Source organism: Hetaerina americana, unplaced genomic scaffold (assembly GCF_022747635.1).
Source record: "Hetaerina americana unplaced genomic scaffold, ioHetAmer1.1.p SCAF_2, whole genome shotgun sequence".
NCBI lineage: Eukaryota > Metazoa > Arthropoda > Insecta > Odonata > Calopterygidae > Hetaerina > Hetaerina americana.
In genome coordinates this window covers 34375166-34394133 of record NW_027286763.1, presented here as the reverse complement: position 1 = coordinate 34394133, position 18968 = coordinate 34375166, and the positions used below count along the sequence as shown (strand labels likewise).

Genomic DNA, 18968 nt, shown 5'->3' with positions numbered 1-18968 from the left:
TAGTGACCCTGATTACCGTAATAAAGTAGTTTTTCACCTGAGGCCTTAGCCGTTACACCGCTTATAATTGAGGTAAAATTTTGCTCATCATGCGAGCTAGAAGCATTCTCTACAAATCAGTAAATTTATGGGCGACAAAACAAGTATCTTCGATAACGGCGTCGAGTGAAAAAAATTCCTCCCCATTTCCTATTCTACAGCGAAATTTCACGTCGGTGTAATTCGTTATTTTAAACGTGTGCATTCCGCAAGTAACTATCTAACTTATCGAGTGTTTTACTTCCGGTGCAATGACGGGAACTCTTTTGTGTTGGTAACTATTAAAATCTAATTATTATGAAATAGTATTCTGACCCCAATACTTTTCTAAGAAAAAACCAACACAATTACCCAATGGTGGGAATTAGTCTGTTTTCCATTTCCCTGAGCCCAAATTTAAGCAGGGAATGGAGTGATATAAATGAGTGGTAATAAGCTACGTGGTTGCCAAGCGTACTTTCACCTTAAGCTAACATTTCGCTCACTCCAGGGGAAACATCGGCGTATCAGCGCTGCGCCTTTTTGTATGCTAATCCTATTATGTCCAAACCTCCAAACGGTGTGCTGAGTAATAATGTGTATTCCATTCATCCTACGCATCCTTGGCGTCCACGCACATGATCACATTTTACCTTTCGTGCCAATTAAGCAAACGCTACGTGCAGGTCTCTTTATTACTTTCATTATCAGGCTAGGTTTGTTTAATTTTATCATTCTAGTACCCACACATAGCAATAAAAATAATTTTTCCATTTGCCTGCATTTGTAGCAAAAAAATATTAGCTGTATTAAATATGTGGATAGCAAAATAATTATCAGAAAAACTAAAAATATTTCAAGTATGCACTACTTTTTCAAAGATCAATACGCCTCTAAACCCACATGTTATTCGAGGTCTTCACAATTGCTTTTAATCATATAGTGAGGATATTTGGTTAATTTGCACAATTGACAGGAGATTCCAAAATAACGAAAGTGAGAATATGTTCGTGAAATAGTATTTATGTTCAATAAACAGCTTTAATGACTATATATATTTTACCCTTGAAACTATATTTTTGCTTAAGAAATTTTAAGATACCCGAAATTAATGAACTAACCAAGTGGTTAAAAATTGGAGAAAATAAAGTATATGCAATTTATCAGCTCTCATTTATTCATATTTCTAGCACATATGAACATAGTTTGATTCCTTTTAGTTTGAAATTGCAGTATTCTTCCTGGTAAAATTTGAGAGTGGTAAACGTATTTTTACCCAAGGAACTATCTACACATATTGTTCTCCTGCTGTGACTTTCATGGATAATCATTGCCGAAAATTACCCATCGGATGCCGCTCAGCGGCCAACGACCGTTCTTCCTCGCCACTCTCAGAGCACCACCGTCTCTTCCCACTCGACGTCCCATCGCCACATCCGCAGCTCTATCGATGCCGCAGCCAACCGTTCTCTCGAAAGGCCATTTTTATTCGCGGGAGTGTGGGCGTGGAGGCGAAGGGAGGAAGGTTTTCCATGGAAGGAACCGAAGGATGGGAGGGGATAGGATGCGGGCGTCGTGCGGATCACAATGGAAGTTGTGGAGTATGGGGGAGGAACGGACAACGAGTAGTAGAGGTAGTGGGGGTCCAGAAGGGTGAGGGAGTGGACAGGGTTCTCCCAGTTGGACCAGCTTGGAGCGTCGTGATAGATGACCCCCGACGCGCTATGCCTAAGGTACTCCCGACTCAGCAAAGTTCCAGGGCGTGGGAGGCGCCAGCCATGCCCTCGGATCCAGTTCGATCGCGCTCCCCTCGTTCATCGTCTCGACCCCGGATTCCGGAATTCAAGCGCTCTGATCCTCCCTCTTGAAGCGACCCCTTGTCTCAACTTCATCGACTACAAGAGGATTTATTCGCCCTCAGACGTTTCTTTCCCGTAGAACGGTAACTGCGTATTCCCCACGTGACGTTTCCACCAATGCTCTTTAACCATTTCTGTATAATTTTTCAATTAAGACTACATTTTCAATTCTTAAATTTTAGGGTTTTGTAGCGAAGGAATGAGTTTAATTCTAGTATTCTGTGAAGATAATGGCAATTATTGTTTAGGATGATCTTCAATCCAAGTGTATACAATATTTTAAGAATTTAGACATTGAATAACTGCGGTAATTCATTCTGTTTGGCCTAGTTTTTATTAATATTTAATTTGTAAGTCGAATAACTCAATATTAAGAGTGCTAAATGAGAGTAAATTTTTGTTTTGGCTATGTTTCACTGAAATATTCAAATTAATAAATGTTCATGATTGTTTTCACCGTATATGTTAATTGAACAACACCAAGTTGGCTGACAGAGTAATAATGTTCTAACAGAAGTCAATACCGTTCCAATGACAATCCTACTGCAGTAGAACGGAAGATATTAAAGCCGTAATGTAGGTTGCTGTCATTTTCAATACAGAAAAACCAAATTAACTGATGTAATTTATTGTTAATTGTTGTGGTGTGCTAAATGAATGGAACTGGAACTGGAGATTTTCATAATAAACTGAATTTTAAAAATTTTGACGAATAAGCAAAATTGATACAAATCGGATGTATCTCCATTAAAGGAGTCTTTCTTTTTCTGGGCTTGAAATATTTGAGTTTCAATACTTGTAAAATTTTAAAAAGTTCATATTTACACTTCTCACCCTCGGGTTTTCCCTACGCTTTTGATTGTTTTTTTTCTAGAGGCAGTGAGCCCTTGAAACTTTTAGGATACCCTTGCTTCCATCTCCCCTCAACCACCTGGCAGCCTGCGCTACGAAATCAAGCATGAGCCGGAGGTCCCTTTCCGTTCCCATCCTCAGACCCTTCCGATCCTCTTAACCTTGTCCTGCCCTCCCCACCGACACGAAGCTTATATGAGGCGAGAGGAGACTTATTTAACTTTCATGACCGCTATATCCGCTCGCCAAAGGAACGAACGGCACCTGCGTGTGGCCGGCGGGCTCAATGCACTCGTCGACGGGTGAGATTCGAGGATACGGGGGCGAGGGAGGGGGGTGGACGTGGGTGATTCGAAGGGGCAGAAAGGGGGGAAGGTGGTGAAAGGTCGTGTGGCGGAAATGCTGGCCCTACGATTCCGAGTGTGATTGCTCGCGTGCGCATGCCATGCCCGCGAGCTACTCGAGAGGGACGGATGAGGGAGGTTTACTACAGACGATAACAGTATCATCTGCCCTCACATTAAAATGAAAAAATATAATGGGTTTACGCCGTCAAAGCCGAGCATATCTTTACAAACCAGGAGGTAAGGAGAAATTAAACATTCATACACCGTCCTGCAAAATAGATATTATCGCAAATGAATTTGGCCATTATGTGGTGGAATATATATTAAGTTTAAACACCTTCGTTCTTCTAGCTATCCGCGCGTAGAAATGCATTTGGAATTGGGCCGTAGTGATTTTGAAGTTTTAAGGCCAAATGGTATATTAATCTTATTTTTCTCCAGAGTGAGACAACCCATTCATGGATTCTTTGGATGGAAGGCCTATTGCCCTAGGTGTGTGTGTATATATGTGTATATGTTGTGTATATATATATATATATATATATATATATATATATATATATATATAGGATATGTGTATATCGATTATACGGAAACACTAACACGAGCAGCATAATAATGGGACGGCACAATAGACCACAAATAAAATAGCAACATTTAAAAGGACACTCACCCGGTAAAATGTTTGAGCTTGGCCTTCTCCGAGGCCCTCTTCAAGTAAGAGTCTAGATATGTGTATATATATATATATATATATATATATATATATATATATATATATATATATATATATATATATATATATATATATATATATATTTATATATATGTATATATATATATATATATAAATTTATATATATGTATATATATATATGTATATATATATATATATACATATATATATATACTAAATTATATATAAATTATATCTATCCGGCAAAAATTAGCAATAGAATTCGCAGTCGTTAGTTTTAAGCGTAAAAGAGGGGTACTGGAAAAGAAGGGGATGAGCAATATCAACACAACCGTCTAACTCCAGGAATGGAATCATAACGGTATAATTAAAATTACGAGTATACTACTTGATCAAAAATTTCCCGGAATTTATTCAGAAAATTAAAAATACAAGTTTATTCATCTAAATCTATATTGTCCCCTTCAAAGTAATCCCCATCGACTGCAACACACTTATGCCAGCGCTTGATCCAATCCTCGAAACATTTTTTATATTCGGTTTTCGGTATGTCCATCAGTGCTTCCTGCGATTTTTCCATTACTTCCTCTCGGCTGCTAAAACGCGTTCCCCGTAATGGTTTTTTAACTCGATTGAACAGAAAGAAGTCACAGGGAGCCAAATCAGGTGAATTCGGTGGCTGTTGGATGGTATTTGTTGCATTTTTCGTCAAAAAATTACGAATAATGATAGCACTGTGCGACGGTGCGTTATCATGGTGCAAAATCCACGAGTTTTCTGCCCACATTTCTGGTCTCTTTCGGCGAATTGCTTCACGCAAACGTCTCATAACGCCCAAATAATACTCTTTGTTTACTGTCTGGCCTTCTGGCAAAAATTCATGATGCACTACACCGTTGTAATCCATGAAAACCGTCAGCATTGCCTTCTTTTTTGACTGAAAACGACGTGGTTTTTTTGGTCTCGGCTCATTTGGTGAACGCCATTCACTTGCCTGATGTCTGGATTGCGTGTCGTACTCATAAACCCACGTCTCGTCTCCAGTAATGATCCTTTTGATGAATGTGGGATCGGATTCAGCCTCGCAAATCATGTCTTTTGCGACGTCAACACGGTCTCTTTTTTGCATGAAATTGAGGTCTTTTGGCACCAACTTTGCTGCTACACGACGGAAACCCAAATCATTAACCACAATGTCTTGGGCGGATCCATAGGCAATGTTCAAGTCCTCCGCTATTTCTCTGATGGTTAATTTGCGGTTATTGACCAACATTTCTTTTATTTTATCAATTTTTTCACCGACTTTCGATGTCGATGGTCTGCCACTGCGTTCATCATCTTCGATTGACTCACGACCACTTCTGAACCGCTCGTGCCACTGGTAAACGACCGTTTTTTTTAGAGAATCGTTGCCGAAACACTTTTCCAACATTTCCAACGTCCGTGCGCCACTAAATCCGTTTTTTACGCAAAATTTAATACAAGTTCGTTGTTGCAAATTTAAATCCATTTCTGAAATTGTAAAAAATCGCCAACACACACAGAGATAGATGTACTCTTGGCTACGTAACTTTTGCAAATGTCAAGTTATGACACTAAGATTTAAAGGGAATATCAACAACAGATGTACCAATTTAACAAAAAAAACAGAACTCAAATCGGAACGATGGGAGCGCCACACGGTGGTTATTCCGGGAACTTTTTGAACAAGTTATATATATATATATATATATATATATATATATGCGTGTGTGTGTGTCTATATATATCATGTATTGTCCTCGTGAAAATTCGACTTATTAATTAGAATATAATTTTTGAATTGTCACACACTCTCCCTGAAGACTCTTGTGTGTTGATATTTATTGTTTATTTGTTGGGACTCACTTATAATAGATTCTCTACAAGGAATATAAAAATTACGAGATTCGTATCGAGCTTAGAAGAGCTCCAGTTTACCCAGCTCGAGTTTATTCTTCGAAAGTAGTACTAAACCTTAATTTAATTATTCGTTCATTTTCTCTACCTTAGACTCAATCATTTTAGTAATGTTAACCGATGAATATTAAATATATCCCCGACCTTTGTAACATTTAAACTAGTCCATGAGTACGGTAAGACCATGGGTACGATGCCCATTACCCAGTGTGATGCCAGGTTGGTTAGAGCGATTGGAAACAATCCGCAACAAAGGTTATTATTGGCAGTCGTTTCCTCTGAACCCTACCATGAAAGCGAGCAGTCACATATTAACACCTAAAAGGACAATATCAAGTAGAGATAATTTTTCATCCTGGTAGTCCTCTTAAAAATTTCACAGTGGAATTTTATAATCTGCATTTCCATTCAGGAATGTAGATTTCATATTGAACTGAATATCTGAGAGACAAAACTAATGAGCTAGGCATTAACAAAAGATATTTGATCCAACGATATTTGTTGATACATGCTTATAGTCTAGAGACGCTACACCGGTTGTACAAGCACACACCAGACAAGCAGATTTAACTTCCTCTGCCTCAATATCTCTTTGTAGCTCTCAACCCATATTGGGTCAGTAGTTTCCAAATTATTTCTAACATTTCCTTGTATTTGGTCTCTACTACTACATCCTCTGGAGTACCAGGTAGGCTTAAGATAAGTTATTAGTTCCAATACTTACCTCTATTCATTTTTATTGAGCAGCAAATTTTCTCTATTCTATAGTTTACATATAAATCAAAGATATTATTAAAAATATAGATTGCTTTATAATGAAACTCATTAAAACCAAATTTAGAAGGAGAAGAAAGAATGCATGTAATAAAAAGCAAAGTGTCCTAAATATAATTGAGAGGCATTGCTGCTCGCTTCGTGGGAAGGAGAAGATATAAATGGAAGCTCGATGAAGATGGCAGAATGTTTAGAAAATATACGAGGTAAAATTATAAAGGTGGGAAATTTCACTGATACGTGGGAAAACTTAGGAGCTGAATATGTGTGGCATTGTAGTTTTATGCGGACTTAGATTGAATTGGTATTGGAAGCCGAAATACAGGACAGGTATTGGCCAGGGAGTTGGGGATCTGCGTTGAAGGGGTGGCGGAAAGGGTTTGGGGTAGAGTGAGTTTTGGGTTTCCGTGTTGTGGGCTGTGTGGAGGCAGGGTTTCTCCTCGAAGGGGAAGACCGAGGATTGAGGAGGAAGTGGCTAGCGAAAGGCGGAATTGAGCAGTTAGGGACTGGGAAGGTGAGGACGGAAGGGACGATAATGAGGAAGAGAGAAGTGAGGCTGGGAAAGGAAGAAGAAAAGAAAACCTGAACAGCGCGAAGATGCTGAAATAATTTTACAAGATGAACTGAGAGGATATAAAGGATGGGGCAAAATTGGAGTGATATCGGAGAAATTTGTGACAAAGTGATATATCTTATATTATGTCAATATGAATTCGGAATCATGGTGAGCTTAGTGGCTGATTGCAGGCACTTTATAAGGATAATCCTCTTTCCATTAACGCTATCACATGATCTCATATATGATGGAGGTTGTATCAGATGATTGGTGGCAAAATTTATTTAAGAAAAAATGCCATTTCTTCGTTTTTTTATGAATCATAGACGTATTAGTATAACTCCATAATAAATTTTCTTTGGAATATATAAATGCCTATAGGTCAGGTAACGGAATAGAATAAAATTTATTTTATTCATAAATATTGATTTCTTGACTCAGTCATACTGATAATCGTCACAAATCCTTGAAAGATAATAAATGGTAGATTCCGAAACCTAACTTAAATTTCATCGTAGAACACGGTAGTCAAAATCGAGTATGAAGCATTATAATAGCTGAAGTAATTTTGCACCGTTGCACATGGCGTGTTCCTCGTTTCTCATTTCTGTAGGGGATAAAACCTCACGAACGACGCGGCATTCGAGCCAATATTCCATGGAGCCGATTTTAAATAATAACCTCTGACATTTAATTTTAATTTCGACGTAGCACATGACAATTAAAAATAAAGTATGAGGCCTTATGATGGCGGAAGTCATTTCGTACCGTTGCTTTGGCACGTTTCTCGTACCACCTTTCTGTAGGGGTAATACATTCGCCCATGACTAGGAATTCAAGCCAATATTTCGAGGAGCCACGCACGGATGATTTCATTCTGATAGGGTGGCTGATGTATTTCAGTATTAAAATTTGTGAAACACTTCTCCTCCTTATTCCCTATTCCATTATAATGGGACTTAGCTGTTTAAAGTTTTTCCATACATACATGCGCTACATTTTAAAATTCTTTTATATTTGTTTACCAGAAACAAAAGGGTTCTTTTCGCGTGGTAATGTAACTCGGTTACACTCTGTAGTTGTTTATACCATATTTATTCTTAATGTACTACCCTTTACGTGTAAGAGGTGACCGCTGGTGCAGAGCGGGTTTTTATAGAGTAAGGTCACTGCATCCGAGGAATGCTGTTAAGATATGTTAAGATACCTCAATCATGTTGGTATGTAAAGGTCTATTTAGTTTCACTGTATTATGGAAAGGTTGCTAACCCCTTTCTCTAGTGAGAGAAAGCGGCATTTCTTCTCTCCCTGTATCTCCCTTCCTCCGCCCTACCTTTTGGTTACTGCGTTCGCGTGACGTGTGGACATAACCTTGTTCTTTTTCTTCCTGCAAATGCAATTTGCTACTTCTCCGTATGAAATCGCCGCGTGGAATCATATTCCGGCAAGCTTGAAGGAGAGAAAACGTAGCCGTAAAGAGAACGAAGATTTCAGCCTCTCACAGAGAGAAATATTTATGTCTTTTGCGTGTTGCTTTGCCCAAGTGCGGGGGCTGGAATTTTCTTTGCTGGAATTCCATTCCAGGGATTTTTTTGCGAGGCAGCTTTTACAAAAATCTAATGAAAATTTATTTGATGTACTGTTATGATTTCTCCGGAATTTTCCGCTAACAATGACACATATATGAATTTTTGAGCTTTATTTTATTCTATGGTTAATATTTCTCCGGCCACTTGATTTAAATATACTTCTAACGCAAAATACATTTACTCCAATTTATTATTTCAATATATCAAAGATTTATTTTAATGTTCATACTTACGTAAAAATAGATATTTCATAAGAGGTAAGCATTACGAAAAATGTATTTTGTTTCAACTTTAACAAATATAAGATTTGATGCAACAATTTCAAAGTGTAAAAATCGTTAGCCTTGACCGTGATTCAAGCCTGGATTCCTTGATTTCCGGCCGAGTGTTTTAAACAAAATATCACCAAGTACGAGGACGTATAAGGACTCCTCGGTAGTTTGACTGTGTATAGCACAGACTGTGTAAAGTCGGCCGGAAATCGTGGGATCCGGGTTCGAGTCCCAGTCAAGGAGAATGATTCTCACACTTTGTAAATGTTGCATTGCGATGCACATTTGCGGCTGAATACATTAAAAATTTACTCTAACGGCATTTCCCAGAGTTTTTTGAATTTTTCATTTAATTTGGTTATATTTCGCTTATTACTATTGAAATCTGATATCTTAAAAACCTTTTGAAATTACATTGAAAGAGGTTCGAATTTTGTTAATAGTTTATGTTTTTTTATGATATTTTTAATGAGATGAAACACCGGAATTTTTTTTTGATTGGTCACAGTCAATTTCTTCTCAGATTACTCATGAGAACAGTCATTGATATAGACTTTTATGGTGAAAGCAAGATATCTAGAAAGTGAATTCATTTCATGCTTTAATTCTTATGCTAATAAAAAAACTAAGTGTGCACAAAAATTCTAGCAAATATCTGATTTTAGAATTATGATATATCGGTTATATTGTACTTCTTATTACGTATTTCTCTCGTGGAATTTCACTATTACTAAGATATGACATTGGATATTTTCAGTGGATTCCGTTTTGAAAATGTGTTGAATTTACAGAAGCATTAAAGAAGATCAGTGATACGGATTTTAATACGTTTTTGCATGTAGGGTAATGTTTAAATTTGTTATACTTCATTTATTGTCCCAGTTGAATTTAGTGCAAAATATACTGATGTATTGGTGTAATCTTGTATGTTGATTAAATATCGAGGAAACAGTATTTTGTCAAGCTGTGGTAATTATAATTTCTTAATAATACGAAGAAACATACGATGAAACAAAATGTATTTGATGGATTTAATGTATTAATATCACTCAATAACGCCTTCTGGCATCAATTTGGCAACAGCAGAATTCAGTGTCGTGTATGTCCCGCAGCGGACCTATCCCTGTAAACCGACATGTGGGTAATACGAGTAATGACCTAGCTAAGTAAATTTAATTGTATTTAAAATATGCATTTCATTAATTCAATTTTTTAGACCTTTTTCAGCACGTAAAGTAAGGCGTAAATTAACCTATAAGTTTTTCTTGTTGTTTTTAAAAAAGGATAAATATAACGTATATTTTGTATATTTCACAATCATGGTTACACGGGATATACTTATCAAATCTATATGTAGTCTCCTTACCTTATTGCGGATTATGTATGAATGATGCCTTTCTTGAAAAAGTCATAAATAATATCACCTTCTGCCGAAAAGTTGTGTGAAAAACAGTAAGGTGCTCTTAATTTTCTAGTGTAATGGACAAATGCGATAATAATTCTTCCTTCTCTTTCTAGAACCGTCGATGCTGTACGAGAACCACCACTACCACGAAGAATGCCTCCGCTGCAACTCATGTGGTCTGAATCTGACGGGTCCCAACCAGAAGCGCGCGAGGCGGTTCAAGAACCAAATCCTCTGCGACCTCCACTTCGCGGACGTAGCGCTTATGGAGTGCTCTGACTTCATGCAGCAGTTGCGTTCTTTCAAGCCGCAGAGCCTCGGGTGCGCTGTGGCACGAAGGAAGTCTTCAACCACGCTCATCTTTCCTCTCCCGCCTCAAGCCTGCTCCGGTGAGTCAATCCTCAGCCGTCGTTATTCAATCAAAAGACCTTACCAACCAACATAACATTTTGCTACGGTGCCATGTGACATATAGGAAAGCAAATATTAATAGGCAGAGAAAAAACTTTCCTATATATTTTAGGTTAATGTTAATGTATTCTTAGTTAACTTTCATTGATTCCCGAACTCTTGGCATCATCTTAAAATATGATACAAAAATATTTGGAAGTATCTATCTAACTATCGCATTTCATAGCCATATATTATGTTGTCTTTATATTATCCACGCAATGTAATAAACGCGTAACTCACATTTATAAGTGACAGCAGGATCTTTGTAAAAAAGTGAATAATACGAATATATTTAATTCGTGTACGAGATTTCAGAAGAGAAATTTTCCTTTATTCGCTAAGGGTTTATACATGAAATAGTTCACCACGTTATTATGCGACATGAAACGTTTGTCTTACTAAGTAATAAGCCTTCATATTGCTAAAAGAGTGTATACAATACATCATGCGAAACATTATGATGTACTAGGAATTTACTAATATTCTTCTTTATTTACTTAAGGAATATTTTGGAAGTTTTAATACAATGTGTATTCAGCGAGATTCAGCGAATTCCCTATGCAATCCCTTCAGGAGAGCAAATAATAATGAACTCTCCCTCTGCTAAGCCATTTTTAATTCGATTCGTACATTCACTTTTGTATAAAATTGAAGAAACACAAGGATTTACAAGAAAAACCTGATTAAATTGACATATTTGCATATATTTTAGTGCACCTTTTAATATTACAATTTTATCACTTGACTAATTAGCTTCGAAAGGTCCTTACACAAATGTAACACCATATTTTTATTTCAAAGAGTTTTCATTTTACTACTAATTTAGTAAATATGTAGAAGCACTTTCCTTTTTGCACAAACTAAATGGCTTTTTGCAAATTTTAAGAAGAGCGTAAACATATCAATACGAGACAGGTTGAAAGACAATGAATTTATTTACATATCTTCTAACTTAACTTGGTAATTATAAAAAAGATCTTTTTTTTTTCTTTTGAAAGGATTAAAAGCTTCAAAAAACCATTTGTTACTAATATGTGTGTGTGTGTACATATATATAAATATATATATATATATATATATATATATATATATATATATATATATATATATATATATATATATATATATATATATATAAAATATACATATAATATATATATATAATATATATATATAAACGTATGTACAAACATATATCACAATTCATAATTAAAGTTAATCAATAGCATTAGGTTATTGATGTTTATCTATAATTAAGGTCAGTAATAATAATATATTATTGTTAGGTAATCTACCGGTAAAGGTAGGTTTTTGGACGGACATAATTACTAATTACATAATTTGTGGCCCCTTGCAAAACAAAACATCCTACTTTACATCAGGTCCCTCTTTAGTTCTGAGTACTTTCTTCCTTCATTCATCCCGTCCAACATCCCTATCCTGTTCCTTCCCTTTCATCGTTTGCATTCTCCCATTCTTTCATTGTATTCAAACATTCTCCCCTCTATTACAGTCTTCAACATCCCGCTGCCGGTCAATACCCCCTTCAGCCACTTTTCCTACCTCCAGAGGATTGCTCCCAACAAACCCCTCTCTTCGCCCACCATACCAAGTACTTCCTCGTTTGTTTTCTTCCCTGTCCATTTCATCTTCTCCATTTTTCTCGAAACCCACATTTCAAAAGCCTCCAGTCTACGTCTATTCTCCTGCTTCAATTACCACTTTTCCGCCCCGTACATAGCTACGATCCATATCAAAGTTTTTACGAGTCTTTTCTTAACATCCTTACTCAACGTCCCCGTCATCAACTCCCTCCTCCTTGTGAAAGCCTCCTCGTTTGCCTAACATTCTCCCTTCTATTACAATCTTCAACATCCCATTGCTGGTCAATACCCCCTTCATCCATTATTCCTGCCTCCATTGTATTGCTCCCAACAAACCCCTCTCTTCGCCCACCATGCCTAGTACTTCCTCGTTTGTTTTCTTCTCTGTCCATTTCCCCTTCTCCATTCTTCTCCACACCCACATTTCAAAAGCCTCCAGTCTACGTTTATCCTCCTTCTTCAATGACCACGTTTATGTGTCGTACATAGCTACGCTCCATATCAAAGGTTTTACAAGTCTTTTCTTAATATTCTTACTCAACGTCCCTGTCATCAACTCCCTCCTCCTTGTGAAAGCCTCTTTGCCTAGCACTATTCTTCTCCTTACGTCCTTACTACTTTGACCGTGTTGGTACAAAACACCACCGAGATACGTAAACTTCTACCTGCTCTAGTTTTTGCCGTCCGATTTTAATGTTAAGCTTAGACTTTTTCTTTCTAGGAAATCGCATAACCTTTGTTTTATTAATATTGATTCTCATCCCATACTTGTCGCACTGAAATACCAATTCACTAAGCAATGCTGGCAGTCCCTTGGCTGACTGACAAACTAAAGCTTGGTCATCAGCAAACCTGATTTTACGAATTCCTCGCCCACTTTCATTCCTACATCCAGTTCTGTCCGTGCCTCTTTAATCATTTCCTCTGCATACAGGTTGAACAGCAACGGTAATAATGGGCAAACCTGCCTTACACCTCTTCCTAACACTGCCCCATCGGACTCCCCGTTCCCCACTCGCACCAGAGTAGTCTGAGACATGTACAGGTTGCGGATTAGCCTCCTTTCCCTCCAATCTATTCCTATTTTCTGTAATATACTCATTAGTTTTTCCCAATTCTCTCTATCAAACGCTTTTTCGAAATCTACGAAACAGGTAAATACCTCCTGGTTGTGTTATATATTCCTCTCGATTAATAATCTCATTACTACAATAGCATAACGCGTACCTCTCCCCTTTCTAAACCCAAACTGGTCATGCCCTAAGTAGTCATTTGCCCTACTCTCTATCCTTTTGTTAATGATCCTGAAAACAACTTTAGCTGCGTGGGATATCAAACTTATTGTCCTGTAGTCCTCACATGATGTAACCTTTACCTTTTTCGGGATACGAACTAAAACTGATCTCACAAAGTCTTCCGGCCAGATTCCTTCCTCATAAATACTACGGATCAGCCCATATAGCATCTTCCTCCCACATTTTCCTAAGCATTTTAAAAGTTCCGCGGGAATGTTATCCACCCCCACGGCCTTATTTAGTTTCATCTCCCTTAATGCCCTTTCTATCTCATTGTCTAGAATGCCTGGACCTATGCTATCTTCCTCTACGTCATGTTCTTTTTCAATGTCTAACTTTGTCGGTCTAAGCTCTTTACTATACAGTTATTCTATATACTCCTTCCATCTCTCTTGGATCTTTCCTGTGTCAAATATTACCTTACCCGCCTTATCTGTTAGCATAGATCTCCCTTTCTTACGTCCTGATAACCGATTTCGCCCTTCCTCTGCAGACTTTCCATATCCTCGCACTGCTACTACCATGCTTGTTTTGCTCTATTTGTCGCCCGCCTCAATATTTGTTTAATTCTTTGTACTTCATTTTACCTAATTCTGTATATACATTCTTCCATTTTCGCCACTCATCCAACTTTGTAATCATCTCATCCGTGATCCATGGTTTCCTAGTCCTTTTAGCGTTAACGGTTCCAATATTGTCTTTTACGGCTTTAGACAATCCTTTCTTGATAGCTTCCCATCTTTCTTCGATAGTACTTAGCTCTTTACCATCTTCCATGATTTCCTCAACCGCCTGTTTGTACTTCTTCCTTTTCAAACCATTTAATGCTTCTACATTACATTTTCTAACCCGGCGATCCTGCCTTATCTTTTTGAAACGCACGCTACATTTCATAACAACTAAATTGTGGTCAGAGTCCGTATCCGCTCCCGTGAAGCTGTGCGAATTTATCAGACTGTTCCTAAACCTGTGTCTAACCAGAATATAATCTAGCTGGTACCTTTCTGAGTCACCTGTCATTTTCCATGTATACCTGCGCCTTTTGTGGTTTCTAAACCAAGTTTTGGTGATGACTAACCCCTGTCTCCTGCAGAACTCAACTGCTTTCTCCCCGCGGTCATTCATCGCGCCTAAACCGTACTCCCCGACCTCGTCACCGTCTCTTTCTTCGCTTACCGTCGCATTCCAATCCCCCATCACTATCAAATGTTTCCCTGCAGGAATACACGCGATTATGTCCTCCAACTGATCGTATATCCAATCAACCTCTCCCTCTGTGTGTTTGCTCGGTGGCATGTATACCTGAAAAATAACCAAGTTCGTCGGTTCTGCTTTTATCTCCACTAGTAGTATTCTATCCGTTACCTGCTCTATGTTGACTACGCTTCTTCCTACCTCTTCATTTAATACTCTGGCAACCCTTCGTTGGCTCACGTCCCCGCCGCTGTATATTATCCTATACTTATCACTCCAGTAATCCCCGCTATCTTTCCATCTCACCTCGCAAAGACCTAAAATATCTATATTCCCCCTTTCCATCTCTCGCTTAATATTCTCCAATTTCCATGTCCTCATCATTGTCCTAACATTCCACGTTCCTATTCTAACTAATATGGTCTTCTTCTCCTGCGTCTTCTGGTTTTCCCTTGCAAGGGTTTCGTGGGATGACGACCGCGGAAGCCTTGCCTCCCCCGCTGCCGGGCACGACACACGGCCGATTGGGCCGAGCCCCGTAGTTACCAGGACTCAAAATCTGTGAATTGTCCATCATATTTATCTTGGGAATGATAATTGGGGTGGTTTCCCGTTGCCTTCCTCAATAGTGTTTTTAACGTGACACTATCATTTACTGTCCGCTCCACTGGGGTCAGACGCCATGGCAGCCGCCTCACAGAGGAACAGACGCTGCGTGGACTACCTTTCGTCTGGCTCCTAACCTTCGACCTATCTGGCATGGGTGACCCTACCAGGAGCAATTGTTATTACTCCTGCCAGAACAGCTCTAGGGGTCATCGGAACGCACAAGCCCTTCCACCACGTCAGGGTTGTAGTCCGTGGAGGGTAATTATATATATATATATATATACAAACATATATATAATTCCTACTTAAATGTAATCAGCAATTTATATCTTCTTTTTCCATTCTTCTCATTAAACACAGGTTGGTCTCCTTTAAAATAGCTATGGGAAGTTACGCGGTTTAGCATAGTGAATATCCCACTCATCAGAAAATTCATCAAAACCGTACCTTTTACATCTACATAATACCCCGCAAGCCGCCGCAAGAGCGTGTGGCGGGGGGTGTTAGGTCACAAACCGTAAAAAGGAACAATACCACATGCAAAACAACAACATTGAAAATTACACCCACAGCAGCGCACACCCTCATGCCAAAATCCCTTCATCCAACACTCATGCAAACATTCCCTGAAAATGGTTCCAAAAGAATAATTTTAGTGCTAGAATATTGATTTTTTTATCTCTTTGTATTGAATTTATTCATTTTCAATTAAAATTCACAATTAGTTGATGGTGACTTTTTTTTTATATGTACATGCAAAAATTTATACCTCTCTGCAATGTACGTATACCTAATACTTGGTTTTTAGACATTTTTTCATCAACAATGACATTTTTTCGTCATCCATGTCGGTGACGCAAGTGCTGCCAATTTCTAATCTTGATCCTAATTTAACCCGAAAATTAATTAGCCGTCCATTTGAAGACTCTACGGCAAAGTTTGTCACCTTCTGGAGGCATTAAATGTGAGTCACTCCTAAAGGGGGTTGGTCGTGGGAATGATGAGGGCAGCTGCGGACATAAGACCCGACGCGAAGGAGGCCAGCCGTTGGACTGGAGGAATGAGAGGAGAAGGACGGGGGACGTGTTTGGGATGAGCTGGAGGTAGTTGAGACCCCATTGGCCCCGTGGGAATTAGTTAAGTCCCAGTAAGTTGACAAAATTGAACTTTGGCGAAGACTTGTAGAAAGACGTGAGACACAAGGCCTAACGCACTTTGCCCTTTCCAGGTGCGTGGGTGGCTCTAGAGTTTTGGTACTGCGAAAAAGGTGATGGGAGATAAAGAATGAGTTGAGTTCATAGGAAAAAAGGTAGAGAGGTAAAGTGATCCAGCGGGCAATGTTGAACGGATTTGAACACGAGAGGAATTGAAAGGGAATATGAAGGGAAGGAAGGCATGGGGCGGTGGGGTCAGCTGGATGAAGGGTGAGAGACGAAAGAGTTAAGAGGACAAGGAAATGTTCGGCGATTGTTTCCTATTAACATCTAAATTAAGCTCCCTTTCCCTCCTTCAACACTTTCCCCACTACACCAGGCATAAAGCGCAACAAATATCCGCTCCCCATTCTTCCATTCCTACTTCATTCCTCCGCCTTCACCACCCCTACTCTCCACTCGAAACAATCTAGAAGAATACGTCCCTTCCCTCAGCCCGCCTCACCCTCAGTTTTCGGAAACTTCCAAATCCCCTCTAACCGCCGTTGCCTTTCTCTGTTCACCAGCACACGCCATGCTGAATCACTCTTAACTGCGCCCTCAAAGTGCCCATTTTCAATACAGTCGACGGAAGGCCGTCGTTTGGCAATCCATTGACAGGTCGATTCTCTCCGCACATGTCGGCTCATCTCGCATGCGACGTGTTCTCTTCCAGTCGGAAATTATTCTGGTTTGTGGGTTTACGTCGCATCGGTATTTCCTGAATATAATCTACACGCAGTATTCGAAGCATCCCTTCCCCTTTTCAAAAATTACTTAACCTATCATTAGCGCTTTCTTATCCCATAAACTGGTAGTGAATGGTACGTTTATTTCTAGAAGTATTTTATTTGACACAGCTGAGAAAAATGCTGTGTATAAGCTCTGTGAAACCTTTGATTCATAAATACGACACCTTCCGTGCCCATTTGGTGGGACAGCTGCATATACCCTCGTAAGACCAAGCTGAAATCGTTACCTAGGATAACTCATACGCCTAAGTAATTCAATGTACTCATAAATTAAGCATAGTTTGGTTTAATTTTTTTGATTTCTCATTTTTAAAATGTGTATCAAACCACGCGAGTTACCATAATGTTGAAAACTCATTAGATTCGATGCAATGGAGCAATTAGAAATTTTGTAGCGGAATAAGGTTGGGAAACTCAAATGAGTGGGAATTTGTTGATCAATCCCTTTCTTAGCTTTCAAATGTTATGACTTCATTTTTCATGAACAAATCCCCCTTGCAGCCTCTAATACTGCCCTATAATGTTATTGTTTCGCAATCTTGCTAAGTGAATTGACAAAAGTATTGCTTGCATGGGAAATAATTCCATAAAAGATTTTAAAAATATTATTATTTCTAAATGAAAGGAGTACAATGTTTTGTTTATCCCTTGAATACATTGACAGTTGTCAAAATGTCTGTTTTTGCCTGGCGATTTGCAGCCAAACAACGAAGCTAGTGTTTTAACAATATTTTCGATTATCTTTTATAATTTTTTTAAACGTCTTCGACATCCTAATTAATGGATATCAGGTGAGATAATATTATTGATTCAAATACTAGTAATTATTCTACAAGTACCGATCGAAAAGTTTATATGAAAACGCACTACAGCAATTCGGGATATGTTGCTCCAACTTTAGGAAACCTACGTCAATTATTCTTCTTGCTAAGAACTGCTATAAACATGTCTTAAGTCAGAGATAAATAAGATTTTGTGCCAAAAATTTCATAATCAACTTTAATTCAAACGAATAGTCAAATAAGAAAATTTAGGAATGTTTATTACCAATCCGGGATACCTCTAGTGGAATTCTAATGTTTCCTGAAGTGTTCCTGATGCACTTAATAGCCTCCCAAAAGGCACATTACCCAACAGTGGTAGATGTGAACTATAGAATTAACTTTAAAATCAATGGTTTTGAACATTTCGAATAAACTCAAGTAATTGACATGCCATTTGTGGGTGTAGCCCTTTTTCATTAATATGCAACCACCAAGATACTTATTCGTTTTTATTTACTCGTATTTTGGCATGATCAAAAACAAATAACCTGCCATGTATTGCACAAATGTAGGTTTCCGATCAGAGATGCAAGAGGAAGGAATAAAATGATTTTTAGGGATGGCATGAAGTGGTGGGAATGAAGAATGTGTCAACAAAGCAATTAAAGTATGGAAAATAGATTTTGTGCGGGGCATAGTTGCCCAGAAGTCCGACACGAGTAGATATAGTAGGACCTCTGTTCACCCTTACTTTAATATTTATAACACTTGTAATGATGATGGTGCATGAATAATGA

General features: G+C 38.4%; 1 protein-coding gene across 1 annotated transcript in view; it reads left to right on the top strand.

Annotated features, from left to right (window-relative positions):
• The window catches only part of LOC139687781 (uncharacterized), a 519942-nt gene that overhangs the window by 115757 nt on the left and 385217 nt on the right, over nucleotides 1-18968 (top strand). Inside the window, exon 3 of the mRNA XM_071585075.1 lies at nucleotides 10421-10696. Coding sequence (XP_071441176.1) covers nucleotides 10421-10696 — 276 coding nt within the window. The remainder of the gene's footprint in view (nucleotides 1-10420; nucleotides 10697-18968) is intronic.